At 36.0% G+C, this 21842-nt stretch overlaps 2 protein-coding genes across 2 annotated transcripts; both read left to right on the top strand.

The window, feature by feature from the left end:
* Positions 1-1088: 1088 nt before the first annotated feature.
* Positions 1089-2086, top strand: LOC107743333 (heparan sulfate glucosamine 3-O-sulfotransferase 1-like). Its single transcript, XM_016556502.1, has one exon. The coding sequence runs from the start codon at positions 1175-1177 to the stop codon at positions 2084-2086; it is 912 nt and encodes a 303-aa protein (XP_016411988.1). The 5' UTR covers positions 1089-1174.
* Positions 2087-4342: 2256 nt separating this feature from the next.
* Positions 4343-21155, top strand: LOC107743345 (phosphatidate cytidylyltransferase 2-like). Its single transcript, XM_016556526.1, has 11 exons — positions 4343-4501; positions 12538-12677; positions 12912-13008; positions 13979-14076; positions 15537-15676; positions 16890-16948; positions 17172-17254; positions 17415-17502; positions 18818-18966; positions 19057-19167; positions 20606-21155. Exons 1-11 carry the CDS (start codon positions 4436-4438, stop codon positions 20736-20738), a joined length of 1164 nt encoding a protein of 387 aa, XP_016412012.1. The 5' UTR covers positions 4343-4435; the 3' UTR covers positions 20739-21155.
* Positions 21156-21842: the final 687 nt, after the last annotated feature.

Genomic DNA, 21842 nt, shown 5'->3' with positions numbered 1-21842 from the left:
GCTTGAGACTTACTGATATAAAAATTATAATTAAACTTTATTTGGAGTACTACTTGTGCACAATGCATATTTCTTAATATGTAGCCTAAAATGTGTTTTAATGTCACTATTGATGAGGATTGTATGATCTTTGAATAATATCAGTCTTTAAATGCAAGATATTTAAAGTGTACCTGATGTATACTTGAAATAGTTCCACTTTAGCAGAATCAAATATACTTTTCAAATATACTTTCAGCACTACTTCCACACAATTGAAGAGCATTAAGTACAAAATTAGTTGTTCCGGTTTAGTATACCAAAAGTACAATTGCAAGGGATTATTATTAAGTGCATAAATATTTAAATGTATTTGTTGTATACTCATCATGAAATAAATGTATTTCACTTATTTTTCACAAGGGAGGTACTCGATAAATCAGTAACACTTTACAATATGGTTCCATTTGTTAATTTTGACATGAACTATCAATGATACTTCTAAAGCTACAATATACTTTTAAAGCGTTTATTAATCTTAATGTTAATTTCAACAATTACTAAAATCAAAAGTTGTATCTGTTAATATTATTTAATGGATTTGAGCTAACAATGATATTTTGTACTTTTATTAACTAACAGCGTTGACTAATGGGACCTTATTGTAGTGTTACCAGTAAATCTTATTCTTGTTATGAAGAACTGGGCTATTAACTCCAGTGTGTGACTCATTATTGAGGATTGCTCCAATAGTGAGCACTAGAGGACAGCAGTGAGACGGCAGTGGGATTGGGATGAGTAAATTTACCCAGGGAGATTTCTGAGGCACTATTGTTCATGAATGTTTAATGTGTTTCTTCTCTCTGTGTTTTAATAATTCTGTTAATTAAATCACACCGAGGAAGTACACTCCTGCCCTGCTGCTGCTGTTGTTTTAACATATGTTTTACATCTATTTGTCATCTTAGCTGCCTGACAATGAACATTTGATATATTTTAGGATTTTCAATGCATGATTAATGATATGAATAATTAATATTTTCCTGTGGATGTTACTATTTTTTTCTCTCTCAAAGATAATTAATTTCCTACTTGGCACTTTCTTTTTCTTGTTTTATTTTAGAAATTTACTTCACGAAACAGCGAAAAGCAGCTAGATCTCCAGCTGTACGTGTGACCTGACTGGACTGACGCCATGTTTTGGACGCTCCTCCTGGCTTTGATCCTTCTGCTGTTGCTCCAGGCACAGCTGCTTGTTTGTCTACGTGAACTCCGAATCTCTCTGACCTCAGTGACTTCAGCGACCCCTTCTGGAACTTCCAATGCCTCGGCTTTGCAACGCCTGCCAGGAGCCATAATCATCGGGGTGCGCAAAGGAGGCACCAGGGCCCTGCTGGAGATGCTCAACCTCCATCCAGATGTGGAAGTAGCCAAGAACGAGATCCACTACTTCAACCTGGATGAAAATTTTCGGAAGGGTCTGGACTGGTATCGCGCCCAGATGCCCGTCACTCTCCCTGGGCAGCTGACGGTGGAAAAGACCCCTGGCTACTTCACAGCACCACTGGCCCCAAAGAGGATACGGGCCACGAATCCAGCTGTGAAACTGCTGCTGATCGTTCGTGACCCTGCAGAGAGACTTGTATCAGACTACACACAAGTCCTCCATAACCGAATTCAGCAAAACAAGCCATACCAACCACTTGAAGAGCTGCTGCTGTCTCAAGGACACATCAATCCCAAATACAAGGCCCTTCAGAGGAGCTTTTACTACCAGCACCTTGCCAGATGGTTGGAGCTTTTTCCCAGAGAGCAGATGCACATTGTGGATGGAGAGGCACTTATTAGGAATCCGTTCCCTGAGCTGCAGAAGGCGGAGACGTTTTTGGAACTTCCACCTCAGATAAAGCCAGACAATTTCTACTTTAACGTCACTAAGGGCTTTTATTGTATGCTGTCTGCGGGACACGACAAGTGCCTGGATGAGTCTAAAGGAAGACCCCATGCTCCGCTTAGCAACGAGGCTTTCCAGAAGCTTTGCCGCTACCTGCGGGTTCCCAATCAAATCTTTTTCAGAATGGTGGGACAGAAGTTTGACTGGTGCTAAAAGACAGATGAAAAATGATTGACAGCTCTTATAGAGACTGAGAATGAATGGGATTTAAACTACTATTGGAAACCCATTTTGTGAAAATGTTCCAATATTGTCAAAGGAATATGGCAGCAACCAGTTTGCAAGAGGGCTAAGCAAAGAGACTAGCGCCAAACATGGTTCTGAACACTGATACACTTACAGTTTGTCTTCTGTGGAAAATAGAATAGATCTGCAGGACTGCTTTAAAAAAAAAACTCTTTAACTCCAAAAGGCTCGGTTCAAACAGACTACTGATATAGAGGAAATGAGATTGAAAAGATTGGAAATGTCCAAGGTACTGAAAACTGAACGTGAAAACTGCAAGAATTGCATATAATAAGAAAAATACAAACTAAAATGTTACTTCCCATGGTACTTGAAGCTTTTAACAAAAATAAGCCTACTGCTTTGTCAGCTGTAATTATTGTGGTCTAATAATTTAATTCATGTTTAATATACTCATTTGTACTTGAATATTTTATTTTCGTTTCTGAATAGAAATGTCTATTTTTTTAATTAATTGGTTCTTTAAATTAATTAGATATTTCATAATGTCATAAGTTAATGCACTACAAAATTCTGTTTTCTATTCAATAAACATATGTACATAAAACATCTCACATCTATTTATCTAAGACACCGACAATATTTGACATTTTCAACACATTGATCAATAACAAAATTGTCATATCTGTGCCTATTTCCGCTAATGTCTATATTACTTTATGCTGTCTTCTTTAAATGTTTCTAATATTTCAGGAGGCCTTTTGACAATTTGTTTATCTGCCTCTGGCTGCTGTTAGGCTACTGGTATACCTACAATCCACATCTCATTTGAGTGTTTATGATTTTAAACATACAGATTTTTAAATGTATTCACTTCTTTACGGGTAAAACATTTAAATGAGAAAAAAACCTTTTAGGAAGTTAACTTGCGTCTACATTTTCTGTCACTATACGCTCTATGGTCAATATAAGATAAACCGCAAATGAAAAATATTTACACACAGCTTTCATATGTTAGAAAAAGAAGTTGCTCGTGGCATGCAACTTACATTAGTACGTCGTAAAGGGAATTTTGCCAGTTGAATCTCTCGTGGTGTAAACAAGCAGGTAAGGACCCTGTAGGTGCCGTTTATACGCATGTCCGGTAGATGGCAGTGTTTCATCTGATATTTATAACTGAGGAGTGAAAAGCAGCAGTCAGGTGTTTTGAACTTAAAATATAACATCTTGTGATATAATGCGTCACACAACGTTAATACAAATTAGAAATAAACTAAGTGTTTTTTTCTGCTTAAAACAGTTTCACATCTACAGAAATGAATAGTTTGAGTGTTTAAAACTATTAAACGCCTAAAGAAATCAATTTTTCTCTAGATTAGGTCGCCCCTCATCGTGGCCATTATTTTGAGATCACATGACCAGCCCACGGAAGCCTTAAGAGGCCATGCATTAGTGAAAGATGCATTTAATGACAAATTGTAACCTAAATTATAAAGATGTGCGTTTAGCATGTTCAGTATATATTATTTATTATATACATAATATATTATTTAGAGAAGTAAATGAAAACAGATGCTTAAAATATTGAACATAATGAAAAGGAGACATCGAGACACCGACTAACATTCAAGATTAAACTGTCATCTGATTTCTACAAGGCACTATAAATACAATACATTATTTTAAATAAATTATATTTTTGCAAAAGGTACCATTAATGTAAAATTCTAAATCATATAGTATATGTAAATGTGTGAATTTTACAGCTTTTTTACCCTAACTTAATAACGACAGATAAATCAAACTATACAAACTCTATTAGCCTACATGAATTATATGTAAAGTTATATTGTTGGTAATTGTCATAATAGCTGTAGATTATAAATTATGCTCAGTTAGCCTGTAGGTTATGAATCATATAACTTATGATGAATAATGAAGGTGTGAAATGTATAATCAAGGAAAAATTAATCAGTTCTGATTAATTATATATTACATTACTTAACTGTTTTTAATTTCTAAAAAAATTTGTTATTTCGAACTATGATTTTGCGAAACTACGAAATTAATAAATTACTGTTGACAATCTGCTTTTAACAGACAAAATCCATAAATGTCCATCCGTCCATCCACCTATCAATCTATCTGTCTGTCTTCTCAGTACTGGCCACTAGATGGCGCTCCGCCCGCTCTCTCTCAGCGCACGCATGCGCAGTCGCTCCCTTTCCCGTCCCAATAACAATCGTTGAAAACGAACAGCAACTCCCGAAGATTGTTACTTCTTCAGGCCTTTATTTTCAACAAATCGAGCCAACCATGACAGAATTACGCCACCGAGGAGCGACGGATAAAGAACTGCAGCATCAGAACTCGGAGGATAAGGTAACGAATAAAGAAAGAGATGTGGAGAGATGCATGTTGTTGTTACGGCTATCATTTGAGCTACATGCTGTCTGTCATACATGAAGAGAGAGAAAAAAATCGATTACAGGTCGTTGTGTTTCTGGATATCGCCAGCAAGTGTCCTGTCACAGCACGAAAGCAGCTTTTAATGCTCTGGTTTGATAAATGATTATATTTTCTAGCGTTCGTGAGTGTGTAATATAGCAGAGTACAGCTAGAGGAGAGTCTGAGCATCATCAGGGGTCTGACGTTCCTTTTAATGCTCTGGTTTGATAAATGATTATATTTTCTAGCGTTCATGAGTGTGTAATATAGCAGAGTACAGCTAGAGGAGAGTCTGAGCATCATCAGGGGTCTGACGTTATTCTTATGTACTGAAGGTTTCCTCAGTGTGTCCCAACAAAACAAAACACTATAAGGCCTTATTGTATTTCTCGCAGTTGCTGAAATAAAGTTAAGTGGCACGAACAATCCCTGCTCTGTTCAGCTCAGGACAGTGAGGTGAAACTCTTAAGGACGAGCTCTGCTTTCAGCAGAGTTTGAGGATTTCTGGAGTGCATGGACTGATCTTCATGCTGTGTAGATATAAAGATAGAAAACATGGAGACTGAGAGAGACTTGGGCGGATGGGTGAGTCAACATTCATGTGTCAAGTGTCTTGACCTGTAGGCATGGGCTTAACCCTTACAGCAAGATCACGGTATATAAACAAGACTCATTTGAATGACTTATTCTACGTTAATAGCAAATATTTGCGGATACTTTACAAATTCGTGTTCTTTTGTATTTATCCACATTTTTGGGGGGATATAGAGAGGCAGCTTTTATCAGTAGGATGTGATAATGTTATTGAAAGGACTACAGTAAAGAATTCTTGGGTAAACTGTCTTACGTGCAGCCTTTATCTGTAAACATACATGGTCAATAGTTTCTGAATATGTTCTTTGGTCATTCGGTTTTGGCGGTTCACCATATGACTTCCTTCTGCATGCTATGTTGTATTTTTGTTACGAATTTATTTCAAAAGAAGAAACTACAGCCTCTTCTATCTGTAGTGCTGTCAAAATGCTGGAGTGATGAAAGAATAACCCAAGCATGTGTAAGTGTAGCTATGCTTGCTAGTGTAATGACAGTGTCCACATTATGCTAAATAGATTAATTTTTCATATGAAACACAAAGACCTAATACTTGATCATGCAAATGAAAAACCTTGTGCTGCCTTCATTCGCACATCAGCGCTCAGGCAAATGAACTGAATGTGGTCATGTTCTGACTCTAACCATATTTTTTTTGTCTAGTGTCTGTATATTTGGTATTTAAAGTCAGAATGAAAGTTTGCAACTCATTTTGCTTCTATAATCTGACATATTTCAGAGCAAAATATAATTTTGAGTATAGGTTTTGTTTTTGTGCATTGCAAATTGATTGAATCATTCAAACAAGGCATTACATATCAGATTTTTTATTTCCTGCTTCTCAGATTTTTCTTCTGAAACCCCCCCCCCCCAACAACAATAGTATCATATCATGTCAGATTTTCTTTCTTTAAAGAAGTACAGTCATATTTGATTCATGTTAAAGGGATATTTTCTCAAAAATGAAAATTCTGTCATCATTTACTCACCTCATGTTATTCCAAACCTGTATGTTCACCAAACAGTGGAGTTGTAACGCATCTCCCAAGATATTATTATTTGTCTTGCTGCAAGAGTTTAAGAATTTTAAGAATTCATTCAAGAGGCGAGAGAGGCCTGCTGAGTTTATTACATTAGACTCAACTATGCCATTGTAATGAAATGGAGAAAGACATCGTGTCCCTGTTGAGTTTAGGATGAAGTACACTGCATGGCCAAAAGTATGTGGACACCTCACCCATATGTGCTTGTTTTCAAAACCATTGGTGTTAATATTTAATTTTTTGCTATAACAGCTTCCCTCTTGTCAGTTGTTGTTTCAGTCCATCTCAAAGGCATTCAAGTCTGTTCTTCGTGCAGGCTAGTCAAATTCTTTCACATTTACGTTTGCACATACTTTTATCTAACGTGACTTTTAAATGAGAAATACAACAATTGATTCATCACCAGAGAGAGGCAATAACACAATACAAAGTTTCAAACATTGTCCAGAATTGTAGAAGCTACAAGAAGGAGGGATATAGCAGGATGCAGTTAAGTGATCACAGAAGAGATGAGTTTTGAATATTGTCAGGGTCCCGTCTGTCCAGATAGGGTTAGGGTTAGGTCAGGGGTGTCCAAACATGGTCCTGGAGGGCCGCTGTCCTGCAGAGTTTAGCTCCAACTTGCCTTAACACACCTGCCTGGAAGTTTTTAGTATGACTAGTAAGACCTTGATTAGCTGGTTCGGGTGTGTTTAATTGGAGTTGGAGCTAAACCAAAGCCACTGGAAGGCAAGCCTGCAACCTTTAGCCTAAAAAAAAAAGCAAAATGGCTAATGCTATTGCTAACATTCCAACCTTGACGTCATTGAATTTCAAACAGAGTTGTGCAACAGTCAATTGCTGTTTACAGATACTATAGAAATGAATAAGTGCCATAAACTGAATCCTACCTCTTGCAGAAAGTCCAAGATTTCTCTATATTCCAACTCTGTTGGTGGTACGCAGGGAAGGAGACCAGAGGCCGTTTTTTTTAATGGATGTCAGAGGAGAAGAGGCTTCACTACGCTGAATAAACAGTTTTATTGAGGTAACAGCTTATAATTTAATAAATCGACAGCCTATCGGCTAATCTTGTCATTAAAGGAGTAGTTCACTTTCAGAATGACAGTCACCCTCCACTTGTTCCAAACCTGTATGAGTTTTTTTCATCTGTTGAACACAGAAGAAGATATTTTGAAAAATATTGGTATCCGAATAGTTGATGGGCACCATTGACTTCCATAGTATTTTTTTTCCTACTATGGAAGTCAATGGTGCCCATCAACTGTTCGGATACTAACATTTTTCAAAATATATTATTTTGTGTTCAACAGAAAAAGGAAACTCGGTACAGGTTTGGAACAAGTGGAGGGTGAGTAAATGATGACAAAATTTTCATTCTGGAAGTGAACTACTCCTTTAAACAATGGTTTTGGATTGAACTATTTTTAGAGTTTACACCGAAAAAAAATTCAATTTTATAAGAGAAATCGTGGACTTTTTGTGACAGGTAGGATTTAGTTTATGGCACTTCTCATTCATTCCTATAGTATCCATAAACAGCGACTGACTGTCACACAACTCTGTTTGAAATTCAGTGACGTCAAGGCTGTAATGTGATTGGTTATCAAGGCACACATGATCCAAGTTGATTTTTATGCTTTTTACAATGGTAAGTAATATAGACCCTCATATCTCCCAATAATAAGACAATCTCTGGCTAAACTTTGCAGGACAATGGCCCTCTAGGCGCTGGATTGGACACCCCTGGGTTAGGTAAATTCTTGTACCGGATAAGGTTAGGTAAATTACAGCTGACCAAATAATTTTACTGGTGGCATACTATGACACTGGCACGTTGAAAGTCACTGAGCTCCTTAGTACAGCCCATTCTACTGTAAATGTTTGTCTAGGGAGGTTGTGTGGCTGTATGCCTGATTTGACGCACCTGTTAGACTAAAATGTAGCTGAAATTAGAAGGGGGATATACAGGTGTTATATGTGTACAGAAGTTAAACTGCATTTTTACTGACAAACGGCAGACCAGAAGTCGTTAATTTTCAAATAACAGTGTGGGAGCTGTGTGGAGTTCAGATTTCATTAAAAAAAAAAGTAAATTGAGACAGTATGTGACAGCCAGAACAAATGTGGTGTATTCTAATAAAACCTCTGAAATTCATAAAGAACAAAGTGATAATTAGGAATATTTTTCCATGCACTAAAATGTTATTCTTTAAACACACTTTCTGTAAATTGGGTGGCTATGAAAAATTATTTGTGAAATAGTTATTTTATAATAAAATAATTATTTATGTTGACTATCGCTAGAAAACCTCTTATGTTTTTATTTCAGATGTATTGGCAGTCAGTTCTATGTGGATATACAGTGTTGGGAAGGTTACTTTGGAAATGTACAAGTTACCCTATTTTAAATGTAACAAGTAGTGTAACTATTTCAATTACTTTATTAAAGTAATGTAACGGATTACAGATTGAGGTCTCTGCAGAGCAAAAGTGGGCGTTTCTGAATTTGTGGGTGTTTTCAAACTGCAGGGTGTTTCTCAAGCATGCAATCAAAATGATCCCCCTTACCTAACCCCACCCCTAAACCTACCGTCACTATGACGTCAGCCAATCAGGAAACATGGTCTAAAAACGCCCCGATCTGGTAACTCCCTATTACTTTCCTGCAGAGACCTATACTTGAGTGCCACTGTGCTCAACAAGGCAGCCCAAACGATGTAACAGGCAACGTGATGTCTGCCCTCCCACCCCTTAAGAAAAGCACGCTACTCCAGTAGAGTTGTGACGGTGAGGTAGTTCATTTAGAGTTTTCCCTCTTTTCCTCACATTTAAATAGCTTGTAAATGCCTGTGCGCATTTTACTTTAATTTCCGAACTAGCGTCAATTCGGCATCAATTGATTGAATTGACAAAAACAAAACAGTACGACAAACTCACTTATATTAAACATAGAATGTTTAAATTATTAACAAAATGCCTTCCAAAGTCTTAAATATTTTTAAAGCAGCCGCTTTTGTATTTCGTTTCGAAACAATCTTTTGCCAACTTCTTGTCTTTCTAACCTCACTCGTCAGCTCGACTCACTCACATGATAGGCCTAAATGAAATCCGACTCCTGCCGCTGATCTGAGATGCGACTGTTGTTCGGCACACTGCATTGTTTAAAGTAAAAGAAAAGATCATACTTTATGATGTTAGTTTTAATAAATAAAAAAATGTAAAAATCAAAGAAATTTCTCCTGCATTTCTTTCTTTTTGCTGTATCGAAAATAGCGAACCGTGACACCGCTGTGTCATATCAAACCGAACGGTGAATTTTGTGAAAGTCAATACAATTTGGGAAAGAAATCAATCAAATGTTAACATTTTCAAAAGTAACTGTAATTTAATTTTAAAAAATTCTCAGTGACTGAATCAGACTACAGTTACATTTATTTTGTAATTGAATTACATAACTCCGTTACATGTAACTAGTTACTCCCAAAAACTGTGTTTATATTCATGCATTCATCATTCATTTACATGACCATTTTAAAAGTTCACTGCAACTGCCACTAGGGGCGAAACGTATACGAATCGAATACGAATGTTGGAAATTTCGTACAAATTTGATATGTTTTCCCTGCCTGAACACCAAATACCGTCAGACTTTGTTTTTAATGAATGTGACATTTAACACACACTTACATCAGTCATCTCTTTTGTAGACTGTCATTGATGTTATGTTTGTCGGGGAATTCCACGTTTCCAGATGGCTAACGCTGCCGTCCGCCAATTTTGTCAGAAGTGTTGCTCATACTCTGAGACGAGTGTGGGTCAAACCTGGCAGGAAGACTGAAAATGTCTTTCTTAGGAAGAGTGGGATGTCCTCAGTTCCTGATGATCTATTTGCGGTCGGCGGAGCATTTGAGAGATGGGGGAGGAAGTGGGAGGTGTGAGGGAGGGTATTTTTATCTCTGGCATCTTGAATATCAGGATGTAGTCCGTCTCCATGGAAACCCTGGATCTTTCCGTAGCTCTTACTGTCAGATGAGTGTCAGCCGTAAATATACGTTGGCTTGAGGGTGCTCTTCGTAATCAGATCCAAATTATTTATGTCAGATGGATAGAAAGAGGTTTCTGGAACAATCGTAACAGCTCGACCAACTGGTGCAGCACCATCTGATGATGACAGCCTGTTGCTATGGGGATGAAGAAGGCAGGATGTTTGTAATTGTGCAACAGGCTACTTAGACACACAGGCCTGTTAGATACAGATGGCTGCATTTATTTGCTCGGAAATACTGTACAAACAGAAATATTGTGAAATATGAATGTAATTTAAAGAAGTGCTTTCTATTTTAATGTTTTAATGTGTAATTTATTCCTGTGAAGGCAAAGCAAAATTTTCAGCATCATTACTAGAGCCCGACCGATAGATCGTTTAGCCGATATTATCGGCCGATATGAGCCTGTCTCGGCGAATATGCCACCGTTATGAACATTTTTTTACAGAACATATAACGCAGATTAGATGCTTCTGAATGATGTAATTACTTAGTTTGTCCAGCAGAGCGCGGCTCCATTCTTTGCTACTGGCAACCCAGGTCAGTGTAGTGTAGAGATGTGCGGATGAGCTCAAACTTCACCCGCTGCTTCAAATTATCAGACCGCCACACACCCGCACCTATATTTGATCGTCACATTACAATGATCAAATGATTTTCAACGGTCACTTTGTCACGTCCTGTTGCGGCACAGACACGGTGTCAGCATAGTCAGTAACGTAGCAGATTGAAAAGTTAGTATCTTTCTGCAGTCCAATAGACGGCAGTGCGGTGGTGGCTTGAGTCTGCTGAATGGTAATTTAACGCTACGTTGTCACCTAGTTGTCACCTAGTTACATTTTATATAATAAAGTTTATTGTTAAATTGTTAAATACCCTGCCTCCACTACATAGGCCTATGTTTGTCACATCATTATAAGTGTTTGATCACCATATTTGAGCTATCATTGCAAAAAATGTGTTTATGTATATATATTCTGTTTATGTAGGCCAGGGATCCTCAAATCTGGCCCACGAGATCCACTTTCCTGCAGAGTTTAGCTCTAACCCTAATCAAACACACCTGTGCATGCTAATCAATGTCTTCAGGATCATTAGAAAATCACAGGTAGGTGAGTTTGATCAGAGTTGGAGCTAAACTCTGCAGCGCATTGGCCCTCCAGGGCAAGATTTGAGGAACCCTGATGTAGGCTATATACTGTATTCTATATACAGTACCAGTCAAAAGTTTGGACACACGAATGGGAAGTGTGTCCAAACTTTTGACTATACTGTACTATAATATAGCCTACACATAAAGAATATCGACTGATATATCGGTATCTGTCTTTTTTTACTCCCTAATATTGGTATCGGCATCGACCCCCAAAAAAAACAAATCGGTCAGGCTCTAATCATTACTCAAATGTTTAGTGTCACATGATCATTCGGAAATCATTCTAATATGTTGATTTGGTGCTCAAAAACGTTTCTTATTATTATCAACGGTGAAAACCGTTCTGCTGCTTCATATTTTCTGTTGAAATCCTGATACATACATTTTTTTTTTTGCATCCTTGCTGAAAATACGTATTAATTTCTTATTTAAAAAAAATTCTTACCATTCCCAGGGTTGGGTTTCGTAAAAATTTTATCAATTCTGATTTCGATTCTGCTTATCGATTCTTATCGATTCCCGGTTTCAGTTTCAATGTGGTTAAAAAAAATTGAAGTCAAACATTTAGATATCAAACATATTTATTCTGTGTCTCTTTTTGCTAAACATTTATTTGATGAACAAAAATCAGCCAGCTACATAAAAACTGGACTCTAGTAAGAGCTGTTTGTGTTAAAAATAGAGCTGCACGATTCTGGATACATTTTTTTTTTTTAATGGAGGTTGTGGTTCTCTCACAATTCTGAAGAAAAAATATTAGACGACTAAACAATCTCATGGAATTTATGAATGAATGATTCAGTGACTCTTTCATTACTGGATGAATCCGTGTTTTTGAATTAATCTCTTGAATGAATGATTCAAAGACAAATACATTTTTAACAGCCCCATTTCGCCACCTAAAAAAAGATGTGCACACAGCAATCGAAATTTAAATTTTACAACAAGTATCCAATTCCTGACCTTTAGCATCTAGAATAGGAATTGATTTTCGATTCCCAACCCTACTGATCCCAAACTGTAAAACAGTAGGTAACATAGTATTCAGAATTCTTTGCAAATGAACAAATGTCTATTTTGATAGATTAATTCATCTCTTTTGTATTTATTTTTCTCTCCAAATGTCTCCAGGGCTCTGAAACAGAGGGCAAGGAGAGAGATGGAGCCTCGGACAATGAGACCAAGTCAGACTCTGGGGTTCCTGAGGTTCCCGTTTCTGCCGATGACACACCAGAGGTTCTCAACAAAGCGCTCTCTGGCCTTTCCTCACGGTAAACATCTTTAAATCTGCGATTAAAATTACTCTTTAGTAAAGTAGAACACTCTTGCATGTGACATGAGATGAAAAGTGTATATAAAGAGTCCAGAGCAGATTATTGGCATGTTGCTGTGAACAACAGATGATTCATTCAATAAAAAGGCCACCGGAGCTTTTAATCCTCGCATTAGGAAGATTATATTTCCACCCAATATGCTTTGCGTTAATGTGTTTGTCTCTCCTGCAGATGGAAGAACTGGTGGGTGAGGGGCATCCTCACGTTGGCTATGATCTCCTTCTTCTTTATCATTATTTATCTCGGTCCGATGGTGCTGATGATGATTGTGAGTATTTTCTCTTCTTGTTGTTGTAAACACCAACAGAAGACTTTTTCACTTAAGAATCTACTAGATATTGTCTCTTTGTTGCTTTTACACGTGACAGATGAGTACCGATGTTGTTTATCCTGTCAACATTATCAAACATTATTACTCAGCTGAGCTGCTGAATTGGTTATGTTCGAGCAGGGCCGCAGATATATTCATGAGACGTCATTGTAGCCTCTGAATAATCAGTGTCCACTTTGTTCCATAATCTGGCTTTTTCAGATATTATAGCCTACAATTATTTGCATGTTACAAAAAATTACTGCTAACGATATTAAGAATCTATACTATTATGTATAAAAAATATGCACTACACACTCAATAGTTTTTCAGTCTTATGTTGTGATGCTGAAGTGAATTCAGGATTCACAACATTTTAATCAATAAAATATGGAAATATATAGAATTGTATAGAAATGTTGTCATGCCAACTAACTGGAATAAGTTTAAGTCCTAAATTTACTCAAACTAAAACTGAAATAAAAATATTTTAAAGCTAAATAGAAATTCACAAATACACCTAACAAAATTACAAAAACTAACTAAAATGAAACTATTATTAAATACAATAATAATATATAAATAATACTAAAGTTCTGCTCTAATTTTACAACTATTTTAGCACTAGTTGGCGTTACATAATCTAAAATCCCAAAATAAGTGGAAGAGTGTCCAAACTTAATTCAAATTCAAATTTCCATAATTGTGATTCATTTTTAATATTGTCTGATAACTGATGTGGTCCTGCTATATCATGACATCTAAGACATTTAAAGATTGAATAAGCTTTATTGACTGCCAGTTAGAGCAGCAAAAACACAGGATGGAATCTTGCTTTAAAAAACAGCTAGAAATAGCACTTCAGAGTGGAACTAGTTGGCTGCCTGTTGTTTTTTTTTTATTGTTGTCCTCTGTGTGTCTTCCACAGGTGCTGTGTGTTCAGATCAAGTGCTTCCATGAGATCATCACAATTGGTTACAGCGTGTATCACTCTTACCACCTGCCCTGGTTCAGAACACTAAGCTGGTGAGACCCACGACACGCACCTGCCACCTTCATTTTCACGCTTCATTGTCTCTCCCTCTCTCCCTTTTCTCATTATCTGTCACCCCAGATCTCTCTCTGTCTCTCTCTCCCACTGTGCACTGCCTGTAATTAGAGGGCATCATCATCATCACTTTCATCTTATCATAATATGGCTGTCTTGATGTCTTACAAGTTCTTTCATTTTCTGTGTAAAAATGAGTAAATGCTGCACTTGTTTATTCATCCAGCTATGCATGCTATCACCAGCTGTATAGAGGTATGGAAATTCACTCTGGTTTAGACCACATTCAAACTGTAGTGTAGTTTGTTTCAAATGTGAAAGAAAAGATTCACCACGTTTAAGTAATGTGAAAATCCCACTGAATACTATTTAAAGGTTTAGAATTCAGTGTTGAGTTAAAGGGATAGTTCACCCAAAAATGAAAATTCTGTCATTAATTAACTCTCATGTCGTTCCAAACCCAGAAAGACCTTTGTTCATCTTCAGAACACAAATTAAGATATTTTTGATGAAATATAAGAGAAGAATACAAGAAATTGTTGAATAAAGTTATTTTAGTTTTCTTCGTGCACAAAAAGCATTCCCGTGGTTTCATAAATTAAAGTTGAACCACTGATGTCACATGGACTATTATAACGATGTCCTTGCTACCTTTCTGGGTCTTGAACGTGGTAGTTGCGTTGCTGACTATGCAGGGTCAGAAAGCTCTCGGATTTCATCAAAAATATCTTAATTTGTGTTCTTACGGGTTTGGAACAACATGGGAAAATTAGCAAAAATCAGGTCTCTTGATGCCAAATTTCAGTATGTAGAAGCTCTGGAGTAGTAATCTGAGATCCTTTTTTAAATACAAGGTTTTTGAGTATCTCTTATGAAGAAATGCCATATTTTCATGTCCAAAATAAAAAAAGAGAAAGAACTATGAATCGATTTTATGAAGAAAATTAGCTTATATTTAAGTTGGAGCTTAACTTTGCATGAGAGTTGATCTCCAGGAACAGGATTGGGCACCCCTCATATATAGTTATATATAAAAATCCTAAAAAAAAAAAGTTTCTTTAATGCAAAACATCTTCATTATTTTTCTTTTGTGCAAAGTATGACATTTCTTGATTTGCCATGTTTCAACTGGTGAACTTTTCTTTGAACTTGTTTTTAGGTTTTTATAAATTAGATATCTGGCAAATCAGGTATAAGTAGAACCATTTCTCTACATTAGTCCTTCTGTGTAGCCCAACATGCCGTTCTTCCATGTGGCCATAATCTTAGTGAGCTGCTGCTCAGCTACAGTCTGACCATTTCCTACATTTCCTATTGCTAACAAATTGGCCCATTATAATTACTTTGTCGACAGTTAGAAACACTTTGATTAATGAATAGATGTGAAAGGACTTTGTCACAATAATGTCTGACTGCCAGTTTTAACGGTTTTTGTCAGGTACTTCCTGTTGTGTGTGAACTACTTCTTCTATGGTGAAACGGTGACAGATTATTTCTTCACGCTGGTGCAGAGGGAGGAGCCTCTACGCATCCTCAGCAAATACCACCGCTTCATTTCCTTTGCCCTGTACCTCACAGGTTAGAACCTTGTCTTTCCTACATGCATGCCACTTTATTTGCCATTGATGTTTCTAGCTTTAAAGCCTTTGGGAAGTAATAGTTCTCACAGTTACTGCTGAGTCCAACAACTCCTACTTTAACACACAGAATGCTGAAAGCAAAATCGGATGCAGTCTTCAAAATGTGATTTATGTTAACAGTTGAAATGCAGACAGAATGATTTTAGTTTTTTGGGGTGTTGGTTTTTCATAAGCGTAAAGTTAATGTCATCCAGGATGTGGTTAGGCTCTCTGCCTGTCTAAGCACCCCTCGCTCATTTTCTCTTTCAAAAAGATGCAAAACAGCAGATTTCTTTAGAAGCTAAATGAGAAGCAACAAGTCATAATGTTTTTTTCTTCTTGTTTTAAAAAAATATAAATTAACATTTTATCACAACAACAATTCAAACAGGCAATTAAACAATGCTCATGGAAGCAAGAAAAAAGAAGTACAAAGAAAATAATTTTTTTTTTATGATTAATATATTATGACACACCAAACCACAATATGTAACAAAATAGGCAGTTAGGTCAAAATTTGGGACCTGAACGTGAACACGATAAGAAGAGCACAATAAGTATCAACTAAAATGATAGTTATCAATTAAAATGAAATAAAAATTGATATCATGTCTTGTCATTTATATATGGTTCAGAAGGAAGACATACAGACAAAGTTCCTTGCTATATTAGGAGTACTTAATCGATTTGTATTTGTAACAATTATTCTGATATTTCATAAATTTTTTTGTGTAGCACGGCTAGAGTGTATACATTACAATTATGACTGAGCTGGAATGGAAACACGTCTATTTAAAATATATATCAGTGTTCTGTTTTTATAAAGAGCAACAACAGTGTTTATTGGTGTAAAGTTAAACAAGATCATCAGTTATAAACAATATCATCAGTTCATCATGTGTTGTGAGTTTGTTAGGCAGACTGTTAAAAAAATGTATAAACCTTCCATGTCCTGCAGATTATGTAGTTTATGTGTGTGTGTGTGTGTCTTTTCAATGTGCTTGGTTTGGCTTGGACAGGTTTTCTTGGCCACTGGCTGGTTCCTGACAAACAGGACATAATTAGTGACAGTGTGACTGGCCTAAAATAGTCCCATAGACATGTGGGGATGGCATTGGTGAAACTGTCTGTTTTACCAGATGTGTGTGTGTGTGTGTGTGTGTGTTTTCCAGGGTTCTGCATGTTTGTTCTGAGCCTGGTGAAAAAACACTATCGCCTGCAGTTCTACATGGTGAGTGTGTTTAGTCCATAGAACAAGTTTAGTGTAATTTGAGAGTGTTTTTTGTACACACACACTCACATACCCTGTGTTTGACATTCTACAAACACACATGCATTTGTCATGTTTTCTAGCACTTGGACACAGACCCTACACTTTTCCGTATCATGGCACTGTCTTTTGTCCCAGATTTGAAGTGAATAGAGTTATTCATTCCGTCTTTCTCTCTCCCCAGTTCGGCTGGACTCATGTGACCTTGCTGATTGTGGTGACTCAGTCCCACTTAATCATTCATAACCTGTTTGAGGGGATGATCTGGTAAGATGATGCCTCCTGTGTACCACTATCAAAACCCATATGACATTTACACATTTCAATTTTTCAATGCAGTGTCATTCCACAATATTAGATACAGTACAGTTGGTTTTCTGTTGCAGGTGATCTGTTTGCATAAGATAATCTGTTTCTGTGTGCGCAGGTTTATTGTGCCCATCTCCTGTGTTATCTGTAATGACATCATGGCTTACATGTTTGGCTTCTTTTTCGGTCGCACCCCTCTCATCAAGGTTTGTGTTTTTAACACCCCAGTTAAATAATATTTTAAAAATCACATATTACATGTGAAATATAATAAAATGGTGGTACAGTATAATATTTACACTACTATTCAGAAGTTTGATGGAATTGGATGTTTTAATGTTTTTGAAAGAAGTCTTTTATGCTCACCAAGGCTGCATTTATTTGATCAAAAATACAGTAATATTGTAAAATATTATTATGATTTAAAATAATTGTTTTCGGTTTTAAAATATTTAAAAATGTAATCAATTCCTGATGTCAAAGCTTTATTTTCAGCCTTTACTCCAGGCTTCAGTGTCGCACCCCTCTCATCAAGGTTTGTGTTTTTAACACCCCAGTTAAATAATATTTTAAAAATCACATATTACATGTGAAATATAATAAAATGGTGGTACAGTATAATATTTACACTACTATTCAGAAGTTTGATGGAATTGGATGTTTTAATGTTTTTGAAAGAAGTCTTTTATGCTCACCAAGGCTGCATTTATTTGATCAAAAATACAGTAATATTGTAAAATATTATTATGATTTAAAATAATTGTTTTCAGTTTTAAAATATTTAAAAATGTAATCAATTCCTGATGTCAAAGCTTTATTTTCAGCCTTTACTCCAGGCTTCAGTGTCACGTGAGCTTTCAGAAATGATTCCAACTTGCTAATTTGGTACAAAAATCAGCATTTCTGAATTTTTTGAAACAATTGTGTTGCTTAATGCTGTGTTTTTGTGGAAACTGTGATACTTTTTTTCACAAGCTTCTTTTATGCTAGTAAAATAAGAGGTTTTATTTGAAATAGATTTCTCACTTTTGATTAATTCAATGCATCATTGCCTAAATAAAAGTACTTTTTTAATCACTTTAATTTTTAGTTATCCCAACTTTTGAACAGTAGTGTGGTAAAGTTGCTTACTCGTAATTTTAGCTATTGTTTTTAATCAACTGGTGTTTTATTGGATGTTCTGTTTAATGTCCTAGTAGGTGTATTTATCACAAACTATAAACTATCCGCTAATGTTTGACAATCAGAGAGCATCTAAATACTTAAGTTTAATCTGTGTATCTGCTGTTTTATGATGTAAAAATTAACTAATTAATTATCTTCTTTTTGTAAAATATTTTGCTTGAAATGTGTGCTTGTGCTATCGCTCTTTAAAATAAAAAGCAGTTGCTTTTTAATGTTTCTGTCTAATGCAGCAACATTCATACTTTTTTGAGTGTGGCTTAACTAACTACTTTCTGGCTTCTGTGTAATGTTGTGTATTTTTAGTACAGTTCTCTTAATGCTGAATTTTCTCTGCAGTTGTCTCCTAAGAAGACGTGGGAGGGGTTTATCGGTGGCTTCTTCGCCACTGTTGTTTTTGGAATCCTAGTGAGTAGTAATAACCCACTTCCTGTTCTTCGTCTGGTCTTTGCTGAATGTTTTTATATAGATTTGGGAACTTTGGTGACGTAAGAATAAGAATTGCCTTGATTGACACCTTGGAAGGGGCTGATTAGTTCTCCTGTCCTGTGTTTTACACTCTGTCTCTGATGTCCATCACTGCAGGACTTTGCAAACACCATTCCAGGTCATGGAGGAATCATGGATCGTTTCGACTGTCAGTACCTTATGGCCACATTTGTAAATGTTTACATTGCCAGCTTTATAAGGTAAGACTGTTATTAATGAATTTCTGATACAGTTATGTGTGGGTTGTAATTGACTTCTGATCAGAGTTGTAACATACATATAACCATTCAAACGTTTGGGGGTGGTTTTATATATATATATATATATATATATATATATATATATATATACGTGGAGGCCAAGAACCACCCAACACGAACCGGATCCTTTAATAAATAATCCTTTAATAACAAAATCCTTTTAATGCACGGTAAGCCGTTGATTATCCTGCTTATTCCATGGTCATTTGCCAAGTTAAAACTAGTATTGCTCTTTGCGGCGCAATATTTGACCTGAAGGGTAAAAATTACAGTTATTTTTGTCAGTTAGCTCTAGCATTCTGCCTGCTTCAAATCAGACAGAGATGAAATAGTGCGGTAAGATCACATTTATTTGAATGAATTATAGCATTTATTTCAATTAGGGATGCACCGAAATGAAAATTCTGGTCCGAAACCGAAAATTCTGGATGCACTTGGCCGAAAAAACAAAACCAAAAATGCTTTGTATTGATTTTTTATTATTTTATTACATAATATAAAGTAATTTTGTAAGACTTTTTTCAATTTAACTCAATTTTAATGATACTGAATTTAAAAAACACAAGTCAATAAAATAACCACACTTTTAGTCTACTGAAAGTAACACAATAAAACTGGACTACTTTAGTTAACATGAACTAAGAATAAACAATAGTTCATCAGCATTTATTAATCTTAGTTAATGTTAATTTCAACATTTACTAATGCATTATTAAAATCAACAGTTGTGCTTGTTAACAGTTAATGCACTCTGAATTAACATGAACTAACAGTGAACAACTGTATTCTGATTAACTAAGATTAAGAAAGATTAATAAATACTGTAATAAATGTATTGCTCATTGTTCGTTCATGTTAGTTAATACATTAACATTAACTAATGGAACCTTATGCGTGCTGCATGGGTTGAATGCATATGATTTTTAATTTGTAACTACTATTATTACTGGAATGAAACAGAGTCCAAACATTCTGGACTTATCTTATATAGCTTATATAACATTATATAATCGATTAATGTCAAAGGCATCCTGGCCTATAATTATCATTAAATCAGCCTATTATATCAGCATTCCACATGTGTCTGTTTGTATTTGTATTTATTTTATGCAATGTTTTATTTATTTTTTTATATTGATTTATTTGGTATAGTTTAATCTACCATTATGTGGTTTATTTTGTGAGAATGACTGAGCGACTGTACATTGTCCCATACATATTTTATTGTTTTAATTGTTACTGTTCTATCAACCTAGTGCCTTGTTAGGTTATTTTTTGTTATTGTCAAAGACTAATATAATCACAATGATAATCAAAGTAATATTGTGAGTGTGTCTAGAGCATAAAACATTGTGCTTTGATATTTCCTCTCGTTTAGAGGGCCAAACCCCTCTAAAGTCATCCAGCAGCTTCTTGCTTTGAGACTAGACCAACAGCTCCACATCTTTAACTCGCTCAAGGCTCATCTGACAGAGAAAGGCCTGCTCCCTGCCCTGGAAGAAGCAGCCTAGCTTTTCGGACCACCCCACCGGAGTAGGCTGTGGATAGAGGGAGTAGAGAGAGGGCAACGGAAGCAGATCCAGGCATGTATGGAAGTGGGAGATGAGATGAGGAACATAAGAAGGGAAACAACGGAAAACTGAACCACGATCTTGGGTCATTCCATTTTCAGTGTGTTTGCGAGAAAGAGTGTGTGTGTTCATTCAAATCAGTGTTTTTGCTTTTTTTATTTTTTGTGAATGTTTTATGATTATCTCTTACACCACAAAAGAATATTCTATGTATTAAGATGACGTTGTTGTTACAGTTCTTTGTGAGTTGAGCTGTACAATTCCACTTGTGTACAAATGTTCTGTACCTATAGATCGTCTGAATATTTTATAGTGTTTATTATGTTTTATTTTGTTTTAATGCACTGCTCATCACACTGTCATTTCAACCTCAGGCTAGTCTTTGTTTTTGTTTTTTTGCTAACAGGTGTTTCCATACGCCATCATAGTCTCAAAAAAGATTGTATTTTCACTGCAGAGTGCCGTAATTCATATTTGTTTTCATGGTCTTGGGTTTTGATGTTTTTGTAATGTTATATTTAAGAGAATTGTGGTCATTGATATCAAATGTGCGCTTCAGCCCAGTCGGTGGTGACTGTTACAGTTCAGCTGTGAGACTGTATGTTTACTGTACTTCCTGAAGTTAAGGAGAAGATTCAGATGTCAGTATTCAGTGTTTGAGAGGAAGTTTAGTCCACATCAGACTAGAATTACGTGGCTTTCATGTTTGTTACAAAGAAACGGTCCCTGTAAGCCAAACAAATAGGAAGTAACTTTAATTAGAATTACATTGTCAATAGTTAATAATAATTAGTTGTTACTCAGCACTGGAAAAGACCATTTGGAGATGTTAACAAACATTTCGCACTGAATGTTTAAAGGGATAGTTCACCCAAAAATGAAAATTTGATGTTTATCTGCTTACCCCCAGGGCATCCAAGATGTAGGTGACTTTGTTTCTTCAGTAGAACACAAACGAAGATTTTTAACTCAAAAAACTGTTGCAGTCTGTCAGTCATATAATGGCAGTCAATGGGCTCCACGGCTTTGAGAGTAAAAAAAACA

The sequence above is a fragment of the Sinocyclocheilus rhinocerous genome, unplaced genomic scaffold (genome assembly GCF_001515625.1).
Source record: "Sinocyclocheilus rhinocerous isolate Xijiao unplaced genomic scaffold, SAMN03320098_v1.1 scaffold2844, whole genome shotgun sequence".
NCBI lineage: Eukaryota > Metazoa > Chordata > Actinopteri > Cypriniformes > Cyprinidae > Sinocyclocheilus > Sinocyclocheilus rhinocerous.
The sequence above is the reverse complement of the archived record's forward strand: the minus strand, read 5'-3'. Positions and strand labels throughout refer to the sequence as shown.